This window comes from Rhinatrema bivittatum, chromosome 1 (assembly GCF_901001135.1).
Source record: "Rhinatrema bivittatum chromosome 1, aRhiBiv1.1, whole genome shotgun sequence".
Classification (NCBI taxonomy): domain Eukaryota; kingdom Metazoa; phylum Chordata; class Amphibia; order Gymnophiona; family Rhinatrematidae; genus Rhinatrema; species Rhinatrema bivittatum.
The window spans coordinates 542,231,613-542,254,676 of record NC_042615.1 but is presented as its reverse complement, the minus strand read 5'-3'; the positions used below and the strand labels follow the sequence as shown (position 1 = coordinate 542,254,676).

The window sequence follows — 23,064 nt, the reverse complement described above, 5'->3', positions numbered from 1 at the left end:
CAATTATTTTATGAACTTTTGCTATTTAATGAAAGATGTTTCCTCCACAGTAGTCTGAGATCCATATTCAAAAGCCATTTAGATGGATAATGTAATAGTTATCCATCTAAATGGCTTACCTGGCTATATTTAGCCTTTATCTAGCTAAGATAAGATGGGAGCCTTCTGGGGTGGGCAGGAGGCATTTTGGGGAGGAGCAGAGTTAGCCAACAAGTTAACTGACTAACTCAGATATTCAGTTTTAGCTGGTTACCTTCTGAGGCAAACTCTGGTCGGGCTGTACCTGGTTAGCATATATTCAGCGGCGTGACTGCACCACTGAATATATTCTTCCATTTAGCCGGATATGTGTAACCAGCTAACTAGCACAGCATCTGAATATGAACTTCTTTATTTCTTTTCTTTTTTTTTTAAAGAAATGTTAGAATTAACTAAAGGAGTGGCAACAAATAACAAAGGGGCAACATAACTTAGCTTTTATAGATCTAGTTTGCCAATGATGCCAGTTTCCCTTTAATATATATTATAAAACGTCAGGCATGAAATCCTCGATCCCCATCCCAGCTGAAAGGCAGGAGAAATGACCCAACATGTAATTCACACAAGCTTCCTTCAGGTTTAAAGTCTATGGTAATCCTCTGAGGTGCTTCCACCAATGTCTCACAATATGGCACATGCTGTCTAAGAACAAATACAGAGGATCACCAGGGTAAAAAAAAACAAAACCCACAGAAACACAGACACTTATGCACCTTCAATCACACAAATATTCTTTGAAATCTTCACATTTCATACCAGAATGGAGTCCCAACGCGTTTTTGAAATGAAAGATCTCTTAACTTCATTGTGTCTCTGGAGTTCCCCCACCCTCAACTGTTCATCAGGAGATGGGATGCTGAAAGATGGGATGCCATTGTTCTATCACAATGTTTGAGTGACCTACCGGCACATCATCCACGTCAACTTTCAGGAACACTACACTCTCTTTGTGCTTTTCAGACATCATCTAGAAAAATAAATAAAAAATAAATTAAAGATACAGTGGCTTGCAGAAGTATTCAACCCCTTAAAAAAGGCAGTAGAAACGTAGGTTGTACCAGACAGTATGTTTATTGCAAAACAGTATGATCTTAACGTAAATTCAAAGTCAGTGTTCATTAGTTCTCTGCATTTTTTGTAAAATTAAATTAAAAACTGAAAAATGTTGCTTGCATAAGTATTCAACTCTTTCAGACTAGTGCTTGATAGAACCACTTTTTGCTGCAATAACAGCTTTAAATCTATTGGGGTAAGTTTGAACCAGATTTGCACACTGTTTGGGAATGATTTTTGTCCATTCTTCCTTGCAGATTTGCTGCAGGTTGTTCAGGTTGGTTGAATGACGCTTCTGGACTACAATTTTCAAATAGTGCCACAGATTCTTGATTGGACTGAGATAAGAACATAAGAAATTGACATGCTGGGTCAGACCAAGGGTCCATCAAGCCCAGCATTCTGTTTCCAACAGAGGCCAAACCAGACCACAAGAACCTGGCAATTACCCAAACACTAAGAAGATCCCATGCTACTGATGCAATTAATAGCAGTGGCTATTCCCTAAGTAAACTTGATTAATAGCCGTTAATGGACTTCTCCTCCAAGAACTTATCCAAACCTTTTTTGAACCCAGCTACACTAACTGCACTAACAACATCCTCTGGCAACAAATTCCAGAGCTTTATTGTGCGTTGAGTGAAAAAGAATTTTCTCCGATTAGTCTTAAATGTGCTACTTGCTAACATCATGGAATGCCCCCTAGTCCTTCTATTATTCGAAAGTGTAAATAACCGAGTCACATCTACTCATTCAAGACCTCTCATGATCTTAAAGACCTCTATCACAGTGGTTCTCAACCTTTTTTCTGTCGGGACACACCTGACAGATGGTTCTCACATGCGTGACACACTGACCCATGATCTTCACGGGGCTAGATGTAAAAGTACAGTTTGTATCCACGGGAACCCCCTGACCCACAATAATGGATGTAAAGCAGAATTATGACATTCCCCATACAACTCACCCTACAAAAAAGATATTCTGGTTCTGGTGTCATCTCAGTAACAGCAACTCAAACGCCTTCTACTTTCAGGCTCAATAGCCCTACTTATGAAAAGACAGCAGTTTACCACCAATGCATGTCCTCTTGAGAAAACACAACAAATAAGACTGATAAAACTCTTACATGCTAGTAAAATATCTCATCTCGGTAACAGACACAGAACCGACCTAACATACTCCCAGGATCTGTAGTAATGCACATAAACTAATCCGCACACAGTTACACCTGTATTATGGAATACACTCAAACAGGAGCAACCCTATCTATGAAAAGGCAACACTACAAATATTACATCAGACCCTAAACACCAATACACCTCTTATTAGGAAAACAGAACAAGCAGCTATAGATCCCCAAAAAGAAATAATTGTAAAACTATACTAATAAGCAGAATAAATGTTTCTAAACAGCTATGAACAGAATAACATCCAACAATTAAAAACTCATAAAAACTATTAAAAATTCTACAAACACTAATAAAATATTTCAAAAAAAGCAGACACATCACATAATATTAAATAATTAAAATGGCAGTCAATCAAGAAAAATAAACTTAAAAAGCCACCTTTACTTACCCCCTCTAGCAGCTCTCCTACTCCTCTTCCATGCAGGCCGTAGCACACAGCAGAAGCAGCAGTAGAGGCTAAGCTCTATACTCATGGACCTCTTCCTTAGTGCCCATGTCTCTCACACACACACACACCATACCAGTCATGCCCCCATGACCAGTTTCTGTCTCTCACACACCAATCATCTCCCAAACAGTCTTTGAAACACCCACCAGTCACCTTCCTGAACAGTTTCTCTCATGCCATACACACACACAGGCTTCCCACTCCCGTGTTCTACTTACATATACGGGCTTCTCACTCTCATAATCACTTTCTCTGTCTCACACACACTTACCAGTCTCTCACTCCCTTGCTTGTTCTCTCCACATGCACAGGCTTCTCATTCCCATAATCACTTTCTTTGTCTCAAACACACACACACACACAAACACACACCAGTCACCTGATCTCTCTCATGCATACACACACAGGCTTCCCACTTCCATGTTCTGTCTTACATATACAGGCTTCTCCCTCACATGCTGTGTCTCACACACACCCAGGTTTCTCACTCCCATGCTCACTCTCTTCACATGCACAGGCTTCTCATTCCCATAATCACTTTCTCTGTTACACACACACACACACACCAGTCTCTCTCTCTCATTTCCATGCTCGCTCTCCACTGCACAGGCTTCTCATTCCCTGAATCACATTCTTTCTCTCATATTCACACACACCAGTCTCTCTCTCATGCATGCACACACACAGGCTTCTCACTCCCATGCTTTCTTTCACTCACACCCCCCCCCCCCCCCAGGCTTCTTACGCCCATGCTTTCTCACATACCCAGATTTCTCACTTCAATGCTTTTTCTCTCTCTCACACACACACACACACCAGTCACCTCCCTGACTAATGTCTCACACTTTCACATACACATCAGTCATCTCCTTGAGCAGTCACTTTCATTGTCTCTCACATATACACATACATCAGCTCTCTGACCAGTTTCTCTCACTCACACACACATGCTCTCGATCAAATACATTCTCTCACTTACACACAGGCTCTCAATCACACGCAGGCTGGCTGCTTCTCTCTCTCACTCACTTCCTCTTCCCCGCCCCTCCCAGAGCACAAATGGTAGCTGCCGCATCCTCCTCCAGCCCCCGCAGGCCAAGAAAGAAGAATCCCATTGACCACGGGAGGCTCCTGCTGCTGTCTCCTTTCCCGATTACCGGCTGCTGCAATAGCTCGGGGGCCAATGCTGCTGTCGCCGCTGCTATTTTTTCATGCGGCACGGCTCTTTCTTCTTCCCGCGCACCGCGTATCACTTCCTGTTCCGGGTCACGGAGGGGGGGGGGGGGGGGCAGGCGCGGGAAGAAGAAAAGGGCAGCCACGGATGCCACAGCTTTTTTTTTTTTTTACACCGCTGCCATTCCGCTGGGCTTGAACGTGCTGATAGCCCGGCGGCAACGGCAGCAGGGAAGAAAGAGCAGCGGGAGAGTCCGGGAACACGCGACACCCCTGCCGGTGCTTGGCGACACACCTGGGTGTCGCGACACACCGGTTGAGAACCGCTGCTCTATTATATCCCCCCTCAGCCGTCTCTTCTCCAAGCTGAACAGCCCTAACCTCTTCAGCCATTCCTCATAGGGGAGCTATTCCATCCACTTTATCATTTTGGTTGCCCTTCTCTGTACCTTCTCCATCGCAACTATATTTTTTTGAGATGCGGCAACCAGAATTGTACACAGTATTCAAGGTGCGGTCTCACCATGGAGCGATATAGAGGCATTATGACATTTTCCGTTTTATTAACCATTCCCTTTCTAATAATTCCCAACATTCTGTTTGCTTTTTTGACTGCTGCAGCACACTGAGCCAACGGTTTTAAAGTATTATCCACTATGATGCCTAGATCTTTTTCCTGGGTGGTAGTTCCTAATATGGAACCTAACATCGTGTAACTACAGCAAGGGTTATTTTTCCCTATATGCAACACCTTGCACATGTCCACATTAAATTTCATCTGCCATCTGGACTTTGACTTGGCCATTGCAGAACATTCAGCTTTTTGTTGTTCAACCACTCCTGTGTTGCTTTGGCCTTGTGCTTGGGACCATTGTCCTGCTGAAAGGTGAGTTTTTTTAGCAGACTGAAACAGGTTGTCTTGCAGTATCTCCCTGTATGTTGCATCATCCACCCAACATTCATTTTTAACAAGATGCTCAGTCCCCATTGAGGAAAAGTATCCCTACAACATGATGCCACAACCCCTATATTTTACTGTTGGGATGGTGTTTGCTGAGAAATGAGCACTTACATTTTCACTACACAAAGCGTTCGGAATTTTGACCAAATAGCTCCATTTTTGTCTCATATGACCTCAAAACCTTATCCCACATTTTAGCTGTGTCATCTGCTGCTTTCTGGCAAACTCCAGATTTGCTTTGATGTGGTTTTTCTTCAGCAATGGCTTCTTTCTAGCTATCCTCTCATGCAGGCCAGTTGTATGCAAAGCTCTTGATATAGTTGACTGGTGCACCTCCACTCCAGTCTCAGCCACAGAACTCTGTAGCTCCTTCAAAGTGATTGTTGGCCTCTCTGTGACTTCCCTCACATGTCTCCTCCTTGCTCTGATACAGAGTTTTGAGGGACAGCCTTGTCTAGGCAGTGTCTGGGTAGTATGATGCAGCTTCCATTTCTTTAAAATTGATCCAACAGCACTCACTGGGATATCCATGCACTTGGATATTATTTTGTAGCCATTTCCTATCTTGTGCATGTCTATAACTTTATCTTTAATTTCCTTTGAATGCCCTTTAGTCTTCATTTTCACAGCTTTTCTTCAGCTTCACAGACTGGAATTGGGGGGGGGCGGGGTATCTAAAAAAGGTGATCTTTTTTAGTGATTCACAGGTAGAGGCCAATTGTAAGCTAAGTTTTAGGATAATATCTTTCATCTGTGTAAACCTGGAGTTAGCAAGTGTTGCTTACCTGTAACAAGTGTTCTCACAGGACAGCAGGATGTTAGTCCTCACATATGGGTGACATCACAGGATGGAGCCCAATCACGGAACATTTTTGTCAAAGTTTCCAGAACTTTGACAGGCCCCTACTGGGCATGCCCAGCATGGCACTAACCCTGCAGCCAGCAGGGGGCCCCCTTCAGTCTTATTTGATAGCTACAGGCAGTGCCGAAAAAATAAAACAACAAAATGTTACGAACCAAACATTGCGGGGCGGCGGGCGGGTTTCGTGATGACTAACATCCTGCTGTCCTGTGAGAACACCTGTTACAGGTAAGCAACACTTGCTTTCTCACAGGACAAGCAGGATGGTAGTCCTCACATATGGGTGAGTACCGAGCTGAGGATGTCCGAACATGCACCAAATGTACCCAACGGCGTGCAACAGGCACAACAACTGGGGTGGAATTTGGTAGAGGGCATCCTGAACCCCACCGGGCAGGCGGAAGGGTGTTGGTACGTCACGTTGGAAATAGGTTACGAAGGACAGACTAACCGAAGATGGAATCTTGTCTTTCGGCTTTGTCCAAGCAATAGTGGGCTGCGAAGGTATGGAGAGAGCTCCAGGTGGGAGCCCTGCAAATGTCAGGAAGCGGCACCGATCGCAGGTGTGCTACTGAAGTCACCATGGCCCTCACAGAGTGTGCTTTAACACGGTCTTGAAAAGTAATGCCTGCTTGCTGATAGCAAAAAGATATGCATTCCGCCAACCAAGAGGAGAGAGTCTGCTTACCAACAGGTTGCCCTAATTTGTTGGGATGGAAAGAGACGAATAACTGAGTGCTCTTTCTGTGGGCAAGTGTACGGTCTAGACAGAAAGCTAGAGGCCGTTTACAGTCAAGGGTATGCAGAACCTGTTCCACTGGATTGGAATGGGGCCTGGGAAAAAAGGTAGGTAGTATGATGGATTGATTAATGTGAAACTCCGAAACTACCTTGGTTAAAAACATAGGGTGAGTGCGGAGTACCGCCCGGTCCTGCGGGAGTTTAGTGTAAAGCGGATAGGTAACTAGGGCCTGTAACTCAATAACCCTGTGAGCTAAAGTGATAGCTAAAAGGAAAATCACTTTCCATGTGAGATATTTTAGGTCACAGGCGTGAAGAGGCTCGAATGGAGTTTTCATGAGCCGACCGAGAACCAGATTAAGGTCCCAAGAAGGGGCCGGAGGACGTAAAGGTGGCTTGATATGGAGCAAGCCCTTTAAAAATCGTGTTACGAGGGGTTGTACTGATATAGGGACATCCCCGACACCTTTATGGAAGGCGGCTACCGCACTGACATGCATTCTGATGGAAGAGGTTTTTAGACCTGACTCTGACAAATGCCAGAGATAGTCCAAAAACCTTGGGAGTGGACAGGAAAAGGGATAAAGGGACTGCGAAGTGCACCATGATGTGTACCTTTTCCATTTATAGGAATAAGATTTTCTTGTGGAAGGCTTCCGTGAAGCAATCAGGACACGAGAAACCGAATCTGAAAGGTTAAGTGGTTGAAGGATTAACCTTTCAACATCCATGCCGTCAGGGACAAGGCCTGAAGATTGGGATGGCGTAGGCATCCATTGTTTTGAGTGATCAGATGCGGGTCCGTTCCCAAGGGAATGTGCCTGCGGATGGAGAGATCCTGGAGTATGGGAAACCACACTTGGTGTGGCCAGTGAGGTGCTATCAGGATCATGGTTCCCTTGTCCTGATGTAGCTTCACGAGAGTCTTTGAAAGAAGAGGAAGTGGAGGGAATGCATAGAGCAGACCGGTTGCCCACTAAAGGGAGAATGCATCTCTGGGCTGAGAGCGCTTGCTCCGAATGAGAGAGCAGTAATTGTCTATTTTGTGGTTCTGAGGGGACGCAAAGAGGTCTGTCTGGGGGTATCCCCATTGGCGAAAGATTGAGGTCGCTACCGAGGGGTTGAGAGACCACTCATGTGGCTGGAAGACGCGACTCAGTTTGTCTGCCAAGACATTGTCCACTCCCGGCAAGTAGGTGGCCCTGAGGTACATCGAGTGGGAGAGAGCTTCCGCCCAAATCTGCGCAGCTTCCTGACACAGAAGGAAGGAGCCTGTGCCTCCCTGCTTGTTGATGTACCACATGGCCACCTGGTTGTCCGTCTGAATCAGGATGACTTGATTTGATAGGTGATCCTGAAAAGCCCTGAGAGCATATCTCATTGCTCGGAGTTCCAGGAAATTTATTTGATGTTTGGCTTCCTCTGGAGACCAAGATCCTTGTGTCTGTAGATCGGCCACGTGGGCTCCCCACCCGAGGTTGGAAGCGTCGGTGGTGAGAATGACTTGAGCATCTGGCACTTGAAAGGGCAGTCCCTGGAGGAGATTGGTCTGATCTTTCCACCAGGCGAGAGACAGACGGAGTGAGTCGGTGATATGGCCAATGGTCGACAGAGGCTGAACAGCTTGAATCCATAGTGACCTCAGAGTCGAATGCATGAGTCTCATGGCGAAGCGGGCCCTTGGTGTGACATGGACTGAGGATGCCATGTGTCCCAGAAGGACGAGGAATTGGCGAGCTGTTGCAGTAGTCTGAAACTGCAACTGGTGAGCGAGAGACACAAGAGTTAGCGCTCGTTGGTGAGGTAGAAAAGCTTTTGCCTGCAAGGTGTCCAAATCTGCCCCAATGAACGACAAGGTTTGAGATGGGACTAAATAGGATTTTCCGTAATTGACGAGAAATCCTAGTTAAATTAGGAGTGTGTAGAGTCAAATCGAGGGACGACCAAGCAGCTTGCTGGGTTGGAGCCCTGATTAACCAGTTGTCCAGATAGGGGTAGAAGTGAACACCTTCTTTCCTGAGGAAAGCTGCGACAACTACAAGACATTTGGTAAAGACTCGTGGTGCAGATGCCAGGCCTAACGGAAGCACTCGGTATTGATAGTGCTTGCGCCTACTAAAAACCTCAGGTACTTGCGATGAGTTGGAGTTTTCGCAATGTGTGTGTATGCGTCCTGGAGGTCCAGAGAGCAGAGCCAGTTTCCTCTTTGTAGAAGAGGTAGAAGCGATCCCAAGGTTACCATCTTGAACTTTTCCCGCTGGAGGTACTTGTTGAGAGCACATAAGTCAGAATTGGACGGACATCCCCTGATTTTTTGGGGATCAGAAAGTACTGGGAATAGACCCCTAGGCCTTGCTGCGAGTGCGGAATGGGTTCTATTGCTGTTGACTGGAGAAGGAGGGATACCTCCTGATCCAGAAGAATGGAATGGTCGGACATCCCCCACGTCTGCAGAGGTGGGGGTCCGCTGGCAGGGCGAGAAAGTTTAGATTGTAACCCTGAGCAATGATTGCCAATACCCATTGTCGGTTGTGATTGACTGCCACATGTTGTGAAAGTGGCACAATTGACCTCCCACTGGTATGCTTGGCAGAGGAATCTGGCTGCTGCTCTCCAAGCGGACATCAAAAACCTGAAGCAGGTCCTGTGGTTTATGCTTTCGGGCTTGGCGAGGCTGAGGCTTTTGATAAGGTCTTGTAGTACGAGACCTTGCTGGTGGTGGATAGGCCTTCCTTGGACGGTAGAACGACTTCTTAGAGTCCTTCCTGAAGGGTTGTCTTGAGGAGAAGTCGGAAGGGTCTCATGATGGTGTTTTAATTCAGCCACCATTCGTTGGATCTGTTCATCGAACAGATTATCTCCTACACACGGTAGTTTGGACAACCGGTCTTGCACTTCTGGGCGAAGGTCAGAAGATTTGAGCCTGGCCCACCGTCTTGCCGAAATAGCAGCTGCAGACACTCTGGTAGAGGTGTCGAATATGTCATAAGATGTTCGAATCTCATGTTTTCCCGCCTCAAATCCTTTATTTACAAGGGTTTGTAGCTGGTCTTGGAATTGTTCAGGCAGGGACTCAGAGAAGTCCTGTATCTGTTTAAAGATGACCCTATTATATTGGGTCATATAAAGCTGGTAGGCAGCAATTCGGGAGATGAGCATGGCCCCTTGGAACACTCGTCGACCAATGTTGTCTAGGAACTTTTGTTCCTTAACAGGCGGGGTGGATGAGTGAGGTTTCGACATTTTTGCCCTTTTTTGAGCAGACTCTACCACAACTGAGTGGTGGTCGAGCTGGGATTTTTGAAAGCCTGGGGCTGACTGAACTAAGTAAGTAGTGTCAGCCTTTCTGTTTACTGGAGCAATTGATCCAGGATTTTCCCAGTTCTTTTTGAGGAGATCAAGAAGAACTTGATGAATGGGAATAGAGTTGATCACCTTGGGGGCATCCAGGAATTGGAGTAACTCCATCATCTGGTGCCTGTCATCCTGTTCTATCTGAAGCTGAAAAGCAACCAACTCAGACATTTCCTTCACAAAATTTATGAATGAGAGGTTCTCTGGAGGAGAACGCTTTCTACTTTCAGTAGGAGAAGGAGGTAAAGGTAAGTCATCGGTGTTTGTTGAAGAATCATCACCCAAGTGTCATAAGGATCAGCAGACTGTCCTGTAGAAAGAGAAGGGGGTTGGATACCTGAAGGTCCCGGGCGAGGCTCCGAAAAAATTGAAGGAATCGCCGGAGGCACCGATGATGGCATGGAAGGCATCGGTGCAGGCATCGAGGGCATCGATGGTGCCGATGGACGTATCGACACCGATGGATGAATCGGTGGCAAGGGACGTATTGGCATCGATGGCTGAGGCAAAACTCCCACTGGAGGAATGCGGAACGGTGTTTCTCTTCCCGATGAAGCTGTCATCGGGGAGGCATTGGATCTATCGGTGACCCGGGATCCATCGGTGTAAGGGCGGCCATCAGCGCCTCCATCCTGGATAGCAGCAGTGCCAGCGCTGCCTGAATCAGGTCGATAACATGTTCCACAATCTGTGCCGGTGTTGGAGGAACCTGGAGATGTTGCATCGCCTTGTCGATGGCCTCCTGAACCAGCCGGTCCAGTTCTTCTCGGAGACCTGGAGCAAGCAGCCCTGGCTCCGGAACAGAAGAGGGAGGCAGAGGCATAGTCGGAGGGACTACCTTTACAGGCGGAATTGCGACTCCCAAATCCCGATCGGGTGAGGGTGGCCTCGATGACTCGGTCGCAGGAATGGTCAGTGCCTTTCCTGGACGGGGCTTCTTCGACGGTGGCTCGGACGGTGGCTCGGTCGATGATTTCGCTCCCTCGACAGTCCGAGTCTTGCTATGTCGATGGCGTTGTTTCTCCCTGTGATCCCCTCTATCCTGAGGGGGAGTAGCAGGTGTCGATGGCCGTGAAGACGTCGATGGCGGTCGGTCACCAGTCGATGGTCGATGCTGGTGCGAAGTCGACGGTGCCGGTTCAGATGACGTCGATGCAATGGACGGAGTCGGGGTCTGATCACGGAAGAGGAGTTCCATCTTCTCCATTCTGGCTTTGCGACCTTTTGGTGTCATGAGGGCACATTTGGTGCAAGTCAGGACATCATGCTCACGGCCTAAACACATTACACAGACTCCATGGGGTCTGTGACAGACATGCTGCGAGTACAGTCCGGGCACCAACGGAACCCCGACGCCATGGCCATTGAAAAAAATCGAGCCACGGTACAGTTGACGGCCAGTAGGCCGCAAGGGCCAAACTCAACGGTAATCGACGGAAAACGGGTAAAAACTTACCGGAGTACCGCGGTCAAAGAAAAGTTAGAGGAGGGACCCCTGTGGGGCAATTTAACTTTAAATAATTCCGTGAGGAAAATTCCTGTCAGGAATCTCTTCAGAGCTCCTAAACAGTGAGGCTACTGCTGTGCGGAAAAAAGAAAAATGAAGGGGGACCCCTGCTGGCTGCAGGGTTAGTGCCATGCTGGGCATGCCCAGTAGGGGCCAGTCAAAGTTCTGGAAACTTTGACAGAAGTTTTCCGTGATTGGGCTCCATCCTGATGATGTCACCCATATGTGAGGACTACCATCCTGCTTGTCCTGTGAGAAAAGAATTAACATTCACTAAACTGAGGGACCTAGTAAAACACTTACCAGTCCTCCAACGAATAGCAGGAAGAACACTCTGCAACGTCTGCACCGAAAGGGCAAACCAAAGGCAAAAAGGTTTCTGCCGAAACCGGGTCAGGGATTGGCCTGCCTTGCTTAGAGGAAAGGAAACTATCAGGTAAGTAGTAATTTCTCCTTCCTCTGCATTCAGGCAGGCCAATCCCTACAAGCAGGATATACCAAAGCTACTCCCGAATAGGGTGGGAGGTGCCTGTGATCCAATTAACACTTCTCTTGCGGAAGCTGTGCCCTGCAGAGCCTGAATGGCCAAGCGAAAAGTCATGGGAGGTAGGCAAGAAAGACCAAAAAAATCAAAGCTCTGCCCGCAATAGCACCTGAACTATAGCGGAATGCGCCAAGTTACTTAGAGAAAGAATCCTGGCAGCCACACAGGCAGCCGTGATGACATTCTTTCGCAGATGGGCTATAGAAACGCGTGTTGTTTAGTAACTTCTAAACACTACCTCAAATGCCACTCAATCTCCAAGGCACGCATGAGATAAAATCACTCTCAACTCTATTCTTGTCCAACATGGGCAGGAAATTAGACCAATTCAAAAGAAACCATTTTGGGCAATAGGGGTTATGGGCGCATCTGCACTGCCCCCAGAGGCACACATAGCAAAAAACTGTTTTTAAGGAAAGTAGCTTCAAGGTGAGGCTATGTTGAGGTCGAAAGGCAGGAACCTCCAAGAATCCAGAACCTGAATAAGGTTCCACCAGGGCACTAGTAGCTGCCAGGAAGGATAAAGATTCCGAAGTTCCTTCAAGAACCGAGATACATGAGGAGGGGAAGACAAAGGCCTTATATTGACTCACCCCCTATAAGAAATGAGAGCTGCCACTGGAAACTTCCAAAAGTAATGGAATGTCCACTTTAGAGCCTGAGAATCTGGCTCCTCACACCATGCCTCGGAAACACTCCGAACCCAACATAAGCCATAGACAGAGAAAATGTTCCAGTCAGGAGCAAGGTGAAATCACTACAGCAGAAAAACCATGCTGCAATAATCGAAGGACAAAATGGACCTTGATCAGCATGTAGAATGGGATAATACACAATAGGTCCATCCAGGGTGGCCACTTAAAAGGACTGACTACCAGCAGCCTCTGCAGACCGGCAGGCACAGCCTTTGAGCCAATCCAGAGCCAACAGAACCGTGGTCTTGGTCTGGCTTGTTAACATTTGCATGACCCTACTTAAGAGTGTCCGTGGTGGGTAGGATAGAATGAGAGCATGGTACGCAGAGCTTTCGGATCTTGTCTGCGACTGAAGAGCCGTGAAACTTCGCATTGGCTGAAGTTGCCTGCAAAACCAGAAGGGTGACCCCAGCGCATTACTGTGAGCAGAAAAGCCTTGGCCGACAACTCCCACTCTCCAGGGACCAAGCTCTGACTGCTAAGAAAGACAGCCCTTACACAGTGTCCTTTCCAGCAATGTGGAAGACAAATATGCCCATAAGATGGATGCAATGTTCAACAACAATATCTTGACCGTCCAAGCCTCTAGGAGCTTGGCGAACTTCAAGCATGCCAGCCAAATTGCATGTGCTCCTTGGTGCTCCAGCAGCCTTGTACTACCATTCCAGATTCTCAAAGGAAACTCCCTTCCTGAAAAGATCTGCTTGCAACTGCAAGTAGAAGCTCACCATATAATCCTGAGACTGTGAACCCACCGGGAAGTTGTGCTTAAGAGGTTGCATGTGCACCCTCACACAAGGGAAAAATCCTCCAATGTGGCTGCCGTCAAATCCAGGACCTAAAGATAAGATCCCACTGTTTGGCAAATAGACCTTCACAGTGTTCAAACTGTAGCAACCTTTGAATGCGACTCCTTGGCTGCAACACTCAGCCCCGCTGGAAATGACACAGACGCCAAGACACTCCACCATCTGAAGTGACTATAAGCTGCTCTTGGCCAAGTTCATCACCCAGCCTAACTCTTGAGACAATGAGACCACCATGCGAGAAGCCAGGTAACTCTCTTCCATGCCTCTGTCCCAAATCAACCGGCCATCCAGATACAGGGAACCAAGATGCTGCCCTTGCGAAAGGATGCAGATATCGCCACCATGACCTTAGACAAGATCCTGGGCGCAGTGGCCAGCCAGAAAGCCAGGGCCTGAAACTGATAAAGATGTCCTAGGATGGCAAACCGCAGGAATCGTTGAAGTTACCTGCGAATGAGAATATGTAGAAATGCCTCCATCACACCTAGAGCTGGGAGAATTCCCCTGACCGCACTGCCCTTTTTATGGTGCAGAGAGATTCCAAACAGAAATGAGTCCCAACAAAAGAAATGGAATAGTGGCCTGTATTTTCTTGCGATTCGGGAACAGGAAATACGACCTGCAATTTATTGAGCATCTATTTTATATTGTTATTTTAGTTTTTTTGCTATTTTTATATGTATCCTTGTTCATCGCCTAGACCTACTTTTAGTGTTAGGCGATTCATAAATTTCAATAAATGTAAATGCAAGTCTAACAGCCCTCTTAAGGAAGTCTATACTGCCATCCTCTTCTGTAGTGAGTTGCAAGGAGAGACCACAAAGGCATCCAGAGGAATGCAAAGAACTCCAGAACTTAGCCTTCTCTTCACACTGCCAGGAGACACTGGACCAACATGATGCAGAACCTGCTCTGATAAAGGTGAGACAGTTGAAGTGCTGTGTTCCTGAAGCCTTATATGGTAAATACAAAACTGCATGTCCTCTGAAAACTCAGTAAACACTCAGTAAATCAGAGGTCCTTAGGCAATTTATCCATGCCACATTATCTTTTTATTGTCAACAAATTGTTACCACCAATTTTTTCACACAAACTCTATTACATATGTTGACCCTTCCCTATATTTCCTATACTAGTTATACCTAATTACTAAAAATCACCCAATCATGCAGATAAGGGGCTATGGCCCAGTGAGATAACGCCAGGTTGAAAAAATCGTGGTAACAAGTAGTTTTGAAGCGGCATTCAACGCACAATGTGTAAAAGAAGCTGAGCATACAGTGAGATGTTTGAATACAATTCACAAGAAAGAAATTTGGTTAACCGGAAACATTAAGTATACAAAACAACAAAGGAACGCAGTCAAGTCGTCACTGAAATAATACAACATTATACAGTGGACCATTCGTTGTGAACATACGGGCTAAACTTTATAATTGAAGCAACAAATCAAGACATGCATGGAAATATAAAAGAGTGATGTACCTGAAGAAGCCCTAAGTATTAGGGTGAAACGAAGCTCTCATTGGACAAAGATCACAGGAATACATACGGACAGTATAATACAACTATAGGAGCATATGAAGATAATTGAATATAATGATACTAGCTTGAATTGTGATTGTCTTGTTTAACAGTAGGAACTTTTTTCTTTCAAAAATATCTGAAGAAAGCACTGAATTTGTTATAAGTATTTAGACAATTATGACTGTACCTGTGCAAAGCAAGTTTTAGTATTTCATATATGTGAAGGATGAATGTTGAATGTGTGGGACACATGTATGGTATGACTGAAGTAATTGAAGGGTAAAGCATAACTGGGTGATTTTTAGTAAATAGGTATAACTAGTACAGGAAATATAGGGAAAGGTCCACGTATGTAATAGAGTTTGTGAGAAAAAATTGGTGGTAACAATTTGTTGACAATAAAAAGATAATGTGGCATGGATAAATTGCCTAAGGACCTCTGATTTAATATATAGTGCTCCTGGAGCCTGCATTCTTCCAAGGCTTCCTGGATTGAAAGGACTGAGACTTATCTAATGGACGAGAACTCTGGGAAGTTGCTCCCCTATAGGGACGACAACACCTATAGCCTCTAGTACAGACTTTTGCCAAAAAGGTTGCGATACTGGCTTAAGAACATAAGAAATTGTCATTCTGGGTCAGACCAAGGGTCCATCAAGCCCAGCATCCTGTCTCAAACAGTGGCCAAGCCAGGCTACAAGTACCTGGCAAGTACCCAAACACCAAGTAGATTCCATGCTACTGATGCCAGCAATAGCAATGGCTATTCCCTAAGTCAACTTGTTTAATAACATTTTATTGACTTCTCCTGCAAGAACTTATCCAAACCTTTTTTAAACTCAGCTATACTAACACACATTCTCTGGCAACAAATTCCAGAGCTTAACTGTGTGTTGAGTGAAAAAGAATTTTCTCGAATTTTTTAAATGTTCATCTATTATCCAAACAGTAAATAACTGATTCACATTTACCCATTCTAGACCTCTCATGATTTTAAAGACCTCTATCATATCCCCCCTCAGCCATGTCCAAGCTGAACAGCCCTAACCTCTTTAACCTTTCCTCATAGGGAAGCTGTTCCATCCCCTTTATCATTTTGGTCACCCTTCTCTGTACCTTCTCCAGTGCAACTAAATCTTTTTTGAGATGCGGCGACCAGAATTGTACACAGTACTCAAGGTGCGGTCTCACCATGGAGCAATAAAGAAGCATTATGACATTTTCAATTTTATTTACCATTCCCTTTCTAATAATTCCTAACATTCTGTTTGCCTTTTTGATTGCCACAGCACACTGAGCTGATGATTTCAATGTATTATCCACTATGATGCCTAGATCTTTTTCCTGGGTGGTAGCTCCTAATATGGAACCTAACATCATGGGTTATTTTTTCCTATATGCAACACCTTGCACTTGTCCACATTAAATTTCATCTTCCAGTCTTGCAAGATTCTCCTGCAATTTATCACAATCCGCTTGTAATTTAATTACTCTGAATAATTTTGTATTATCTGCAAATTCATTACCTCACTTGTCATGTTCGTTTCCTTATCATTTATAAATATATTGAAAAGCATCAGTCCAAGTATAGATCCCTGAGGCACTCTACTGTTTACCCTTTTCCACTGAGAAAATTGACCATTTAATTCTACTCTGTTTCCTTTCTTTTAACCAGTTAGTAATCCATGAAAGGACATCACTTCCTATCCCATGACTTTTTAGTTTTCTTAGAAGTCTCTCATGAAGGACTTTGACAAATGCCTTCTGAAAATCCAAATACACTATACATAAACCAGCTCACCTTTATCCCCTGACAAACGAGGGATTCTGTTCATCTATGTAACATGGTCTCCAACTCACTTTCAGATAAAAGAAAACCCAAAGAGTAACTTCATGAGATTGCACTTAGAAATTGAATCTGCCAACCAATTTTATAACCACAGCTGATGCCTAGCCTCTCTTGCAGAGCGAACAAAGTTACACAGTCCGCATCAACTAAGGCAGCGGCTCCCGGTTGCAACAGCGCTCCACTACTTGACCCTGCTCACTCAGGCTCTGAGAGAAGCAGAGACTTCACCTTAGTCACCAGGGAGCTACAAAAGGCAATTTATAAATGCATTACCATGGTTTCAAGGCCTGCGAAGGATAGCCTCAATACCTCTATCCTGAGCATCTTTTCAAGTTGCACCTCCTCCTATCGGAAAGGTGGTCTGCTTAGACACAGAGCACACCAGTGCTTCCACCTTCAAAAACCTTAACAGTTTTCTTACTACCGGTACCAAGGGATACAGGCTGCCAAAGTGCGCCCCCACTTTCAGGCTTGCCTCTGAAGTGTTCCATACATGGGCAAGCAACTTTTGAATTGCATCTGTAAGAGGAGGGGGAAAGAAAGAAACAAAGCAGAGGTCTATGTGGTTCTAAATCTGGAGGAATTTTCCCCTTAGCCAGAGGGGAGAATCCAAAATCCTCATTGGAATACTCTGTATCCACATCCGCCTGCATATCATCAGGGTCCCCTGTACCACGGCATTTGCACACAGTGACAACCATTGAGGAATCAGAGTATGTGATCCTGCTTTGAAGGTATCGTTGTATCAGCTGGGTGCCATTGCAGAAATGTCTGTAGTCTGGGAAATCTCACTCATAAAAAGGATGATGGGCACAAACGAGGCTCAAAAGTCCCCAAACTGACGTCCTTGGATCGAATATCCCCTGAAGACACTTTGGTCCTAGGGTCAACTGAAGAAGGGGACACCCTCAATGAGTCGCCTTCAGCTCCAGTCACCCATGACTGAGGGCACGACCCAGTGTCCCGACAGCGCTGGCATAGACTTGCCTTAAATGGCAAGCAGCACAGATCATTAGATGAGTAGTCTTCTTTGTCACTGGTGCCAAACCACATCGCTTTACTTGTGCGCTCATAGAAAAAATGCGCCAAGTATGCGCCTAGTATGCGCTCACATAGGTGCTCCATATGTGCCCTAATAGGCATTCAGTATGTGCTCAAATAAGCGCTCGCACTCCAAACGTGATCAAATAGGCACTTGCGCTTCATACATGCTCAAGTAGGTATTCGTGCTTCGTATGCACTCAAATAGGCACACCTTACATGCTCAATTAGGCTCTCAGCATGCACACAAGTGCTCAGCAGACGCCCAAGTATGCTCTCAGCACATGTACTCAGTAGGCACTCATGCGCTCAAGTAGGCACTCAGTATGTGCTCAAGTAGGCATTCATAATGTGATCAAGTAGTACTCCAAAAATATAGGCTGCAGCTTTGTGTGTTCAAGTAAGCACATACTCGCACATCTACATCACCACTCCACCATGCAGCAATCATGTGCACAAACAAGCGCGTGAAAATGCCGGCGCAGTCTACCAAGCAGCTTGAAGGACCTAGGCTGGGAGCGGGGACCTAGCCAGATGCTGCTCAACCCGCCGCACCTGCACCGCCACCATATCCCACTAAACTCCCCAGAGAAGTGAGAGGGAGGGAAAAGACGCTGACCAATCACATCAAGGGAGAAAGACCCAGTAAGGAAGACATAGGGGAAAGAAAACCTCTTTACTCTCCCTTTATATATATATTTTTTTCTTTTTTTTACCTGAGCTCAGCCGTCCCTGGCTGAGAGTACAAACAGGTCTCCAGTTACGAGGAAAGAGGACAAAAGCCTTCACCGCCGAGCTACCCTTGTCCTTCAACCACTTCATAAGAACATAAGAACATGCCATACTGTGTCAGACCAAGGGTCCATCAAGCCCAGTATCCTGTTTCCAACAGTGGCCAATCCAGGCTACAAGTACCTGGCAGGATCCCAAGGGGTAGATAGATTCGAAGCTGCTTATCCCAAGAATAAGCAGGGGATTTCTGCAACTGTCCCTTAATTGTTATTGGACTTTCCTCCAGGTACTTGTCCAAACCTATTTTAAATGCAGCTATACTAATAGCTTTCACCACATCCTTTGGCAACAAATTCCAGAGCTTAATTATGCATTGAGTAATAAAATATTTTTTCTTATTAGTTTTAAATGTATTTCCCAGTAACTTTATTGTGTGTCCCCTCGTCTTTGTACTTTTCAAAAGAGTAAACTGATTAACATTTACTCTTTTCATTCCACTCATTTTATAGACCTCTATTATATCTCCCCTCAGCCGTCTCTTCTCTAAGCTGAAGAGTCCTAACCTCTTTAACCTTTCTTCATAGGGAAATTATTCCATCCTCTTCATCATCTTAGTTGCCCTTCTCTGTACCTTTTCTAATTCTGCTATATCTTTCTTGAGATGTGGTAACCAGAACTGAACACAATATTTAAGGTGAGGTCACACCATGGAGTGATACAGAGACATTATGATATTCTCTGTTTTATTCTTTGCCTTTTTTTTTTTTTTTTAAGTTCAAGCCTGAAAAGGCTACAGGATTAAGGGCACTCAACTGAGGGAGGGACCCACTGGTATCACCTCAGGAGTACAAGCAGTGCAATAATTTTCTTCTTAAACTTCCATTTTTACTGCAAGCAATCCCCAATAGGGACATGCAAGTTCACCATCTGCTAGAGATGGAGAATACTGGCGGGCTTATATTGGGGCAAGGCTATATATCCATGATGTCAGCTTTTTACTCCAACTCCATCTCCATCTGCTGGTAAAAGTGCATAATCCACTTGTAGAGATTGGCCTGCCTGAGTGCAGAGGACTAATGAAATGTGACTTTGAAAATTTACTTTAAGAGTAAATTTACTTTAAGAGCAAACTTGGTTTGCAATAAATGTACTGTCTGGAACAATCTGTGTAAATGTCATTTCTAATCCACTCAAATTTGCTGACTTTTTAATGGGTCAAATACTTTTGCAAGCTGCCCTAAATACAAGAGAAGCTGTGTTCTGCAATTTGCAAAAACTCATGATACATTATGTATGGACTAACACCACCAGATGTAAAACTTCTCAAATGTATTTCACTTAGAAAACAGCACTCTGCTTCTGGAAGGGAATACAAAACTGAAATCAATACGTAGGACTGCTGCTCCTGATTAGGCAAGCCGTGACTTGTAAAGGAGTGCAATACTCCAGCAATGTATCACTGCGTGTCCTGTTCCAGCAGAGGCTTCTGCAGTAGTTTATTTCAGTTCTCTATTTAGAAAAGTTAGGAAAACCTAAGAATCTTTTATCCTATCACCTAACCTTCCTTACCCTCACAACAATCAACATCTAACAGGTGCCCTCCCACTCTTCTGCATACATGCTTATGAATGGGAGAAAGCAAATGTTGCTTACCTGTAACCAGTGTTCTCACAGGACAGCAGGATGTTAGTCCTCAGATATGGGTTACATCTCAGGATGGAGCCCAATCACGGAACACTTTTGTCAAATTTTCTACAACTTTGACTGGCACCTACTGGACATGCCCAGCATGGCACTAAACCTGCAGCCAGCAGGGGTCCCTCTTCAGTCTTGTTTAAAGCTATAGGAAGTGCCGAAAAATAAAATAAGAAAACGTAACGAACCCAACATGGCGGGGCGGCGGGCAGGTTTCGTGAGGACTAACATTCTGCTGTCCTGTGAGAACACCTGTTACAGGTAAGCAACATTTGCTTTCTCACAGGACAAGCAGGATGGTAGTCCTCACATATGGGTGAGTACCGAGCTGAGGATGACCGAGAAATGCACCAAATGTACCCAAGATGTGCAATAGGCACAAGTATTGGGGAGGAATTTGGTAGAGGGCATCCTGAACCCTAACGGGCAAGCAGAAGGGTGTTGGTACATCAAGTTGTAAAAAGGTTTCACAGACGAAGGAAGACGGAATCTTGTCTTCCGGCCTTGTCTAAGCAATAATGGGCTGTAAAGGTTTGGAGAGAACTCCAGGTAGCAGCCCTGCAAATGTCAGGAAGCGGCACCGAACGTAGGTGTGCTACTGAAGTCGCCATGGCCCTCACAGTGTGCACCTTAACACGGTCTTGAAGTGGAATGCCTCCTTGCTGATAGCAAAAGGATATGCAGTCCGCTAACCAGGAGGAGAGAGTCTGCTTACCTACAGACTGCCCCAATTTGGTGGAATGGAAAGAGACAAACAATTGAGTGCTTTTCCTGTGGGCAGCTGTACGGTCTAGATAGAAGGCTAGGGCCCGTTTACAGTCAAGGGTATGCAGAGCCTGTTCTCCTGGATTGGAGTGAGGCCTGGGAAAGAAGGTAGGTAGTATAATGAATTGATTAATGTGAAACTCCGATACTACCTTAGGTAAGAACTTAGGGTGACTGCGGAGTACTGCCTGGTCCTGCAGAAGTTTAATGTAAGGCGGATAGGTAGCTAGGGCCTGTAACTCACTAACACTGCGAGCAGATGTGATTGCCAAAAGAAAAATCACTTTCCATGTGAGATAGCGAAGATCACAGGATTGGAGAGGCTCAAATGGTGGATTCATGAGCCGACCCAAAACCAGATTGAGGTCCCAAGAAGGGGCCAGAGGGAGTAGTGGAGGCTTGAGGTGAAGCAAGCCTTTCAGAAAACGTATTACGAGGGGTTGTACTGAAATAGGAACATCCCCAACACCTTTATGGAAGGCGGCCACCGCACTGACATGCATTCTGATGGAGGACTTTTTAGACCTGATTCTGACAAGCGCCAGAGACAATCTAGAAACTTTGTGGTGGAACAGGTAAAGGGATTGAGAAGAACACCATGACTTAAACCTGTTCCATTTGTAGAGATAAGACTTTCTCGTGGAAGGCTTCCGTGAAGCAATCAGGACACGGGAAACTAGCTCCAAAAGGTTAAGTGGCTGAAGAATTAACCTTTCAACATCTAGGCCGTCAGGGACAAAGCTTGAAGATTGGGGGGCACGTAGGCAACTGCCGTTCTGAGTGATCAAAAGCAGGTCCATTCCCAAGGGAATGTGCCTGCGAATGGAGAGGTCCTGAAGTATTGGATACCACACTTGGCGAAGCCAGTGAGGTGCTATCAGGATCATGCGTCCTTTGTCCTGACGTAACTTCATGAGAGTCTTCGAGAGAAGTGGAAGTGGAGGGAATGCATATAAGAGACCGGTTGCCCATGAGAGGGAGAACGCATCTCTTGGCTGTGAGTGTTGGCTGCGAGTGAGAGAGCAAAAGTTCTCTACCTTGCGGTTTTGAGGTGATGCAAAGACGTCTATGCGAGGATGACCCCAACGTTGGAATATTGCGTCTGCTACTGAGGGATTGAGGACCACTCGTGCAGATGGAAAGCGCAACTTAGGTTGTCCGCCAACACATTGTCCACTCCCGGCAAATAGGTGGCCCTGAGGTACATCGAGTGGGAGAGGGCCTCCGCCCATATCTGCGCAGCTTCCTGACACAATAGGAAGGAGCCTGTCCCTCCCTGCTTGTTGATGTACCACATGGCCACCTGGTTGTCTGTCTGAATCAGGATGAACTGATTGGAAAGGCGATCCTGAAATACCCTGAGAGCATATCTGATTGCTCGAAGCTCCAGGAAATTGATTTGGTGTTTGGCTTCCTCTGGAGACCAAGTTCCTTGTGTTTGCAAATCGGCCACATGGGCTCCCCAGCCGAGGTTGGAAGCATCGATGGTGAGAATTATTTGAGGGTCTGGAGCCTGGAAGGGCAGGCCTTGGAGGAGATTGATCTGATTTTTTCACCAGGCTAGAGACTGACGGAGTGAGTCGGTGATGTGGAGAGTGGTTGATAGAGGTTGGATGGACCGAGTCCATTGTGACCTTAGAGTCCACTGCATGACTCTCATGGCCAAGTGAGCCATTGGGGTAACCTGTACTAAGGACGCCATGTGTCCCAGTAGGATGAGGAAGTGGCGTGCAGTCGTGCATTGCTGAGACCGTAGTTGGTGTGCGAGAGAGATGAGAGTGAGAGCTCGCTGTCGAGGCAGAAATGCCTTTGCCTGCAAGGTGTCCAAGTCTGCCCCTATGAATGATAAAGTTTGAGATGGGACTAAGTAGGATTTTGCGTAATTGACAAGAAATCCTAGCGAAATCAGACTGTGCAATGTAAGACGTAGGGACGACAGAGCAGCTTGCTGAGTGGGAGCCCTGATCAACCAATCGTCTAGATAGGGGTAGACGTGAACACCTTGAGTCCTGAGAAAGGCTGCTACTAATACGAAGTATTTGGTGAAGATTTGTGGTGCAGATGCCAGGCCAAATG

General features: G+C 45.8%; 1 protein-coding gene across 4 annotated transcripts in view; it reads right to left on the bottom strand.

Annotated features, from left to right (window-relative positions):
• The window catches only part of LOC115098500 (thioredoxin H-type-like), a 159,600-nt gene that overhangs the window by 59,849 nt on the left and 76,687 nt on the right, over positions 1-23,064 (bottom strand). For all 4 annotated transcript variants that reach the window (XM_029615072.1, XM_029615081.1, XM_029615064.1 and 1 more), the window contains exon 4: positions 944-1,006. In XM_029615072.1, the coding sequence (XP_029470932.1) occupies positions 944-1,006 (63 nt within the window). The remainder of the gene's footprint in view (positions 1-943; positions 1,007-23,064) is intronic.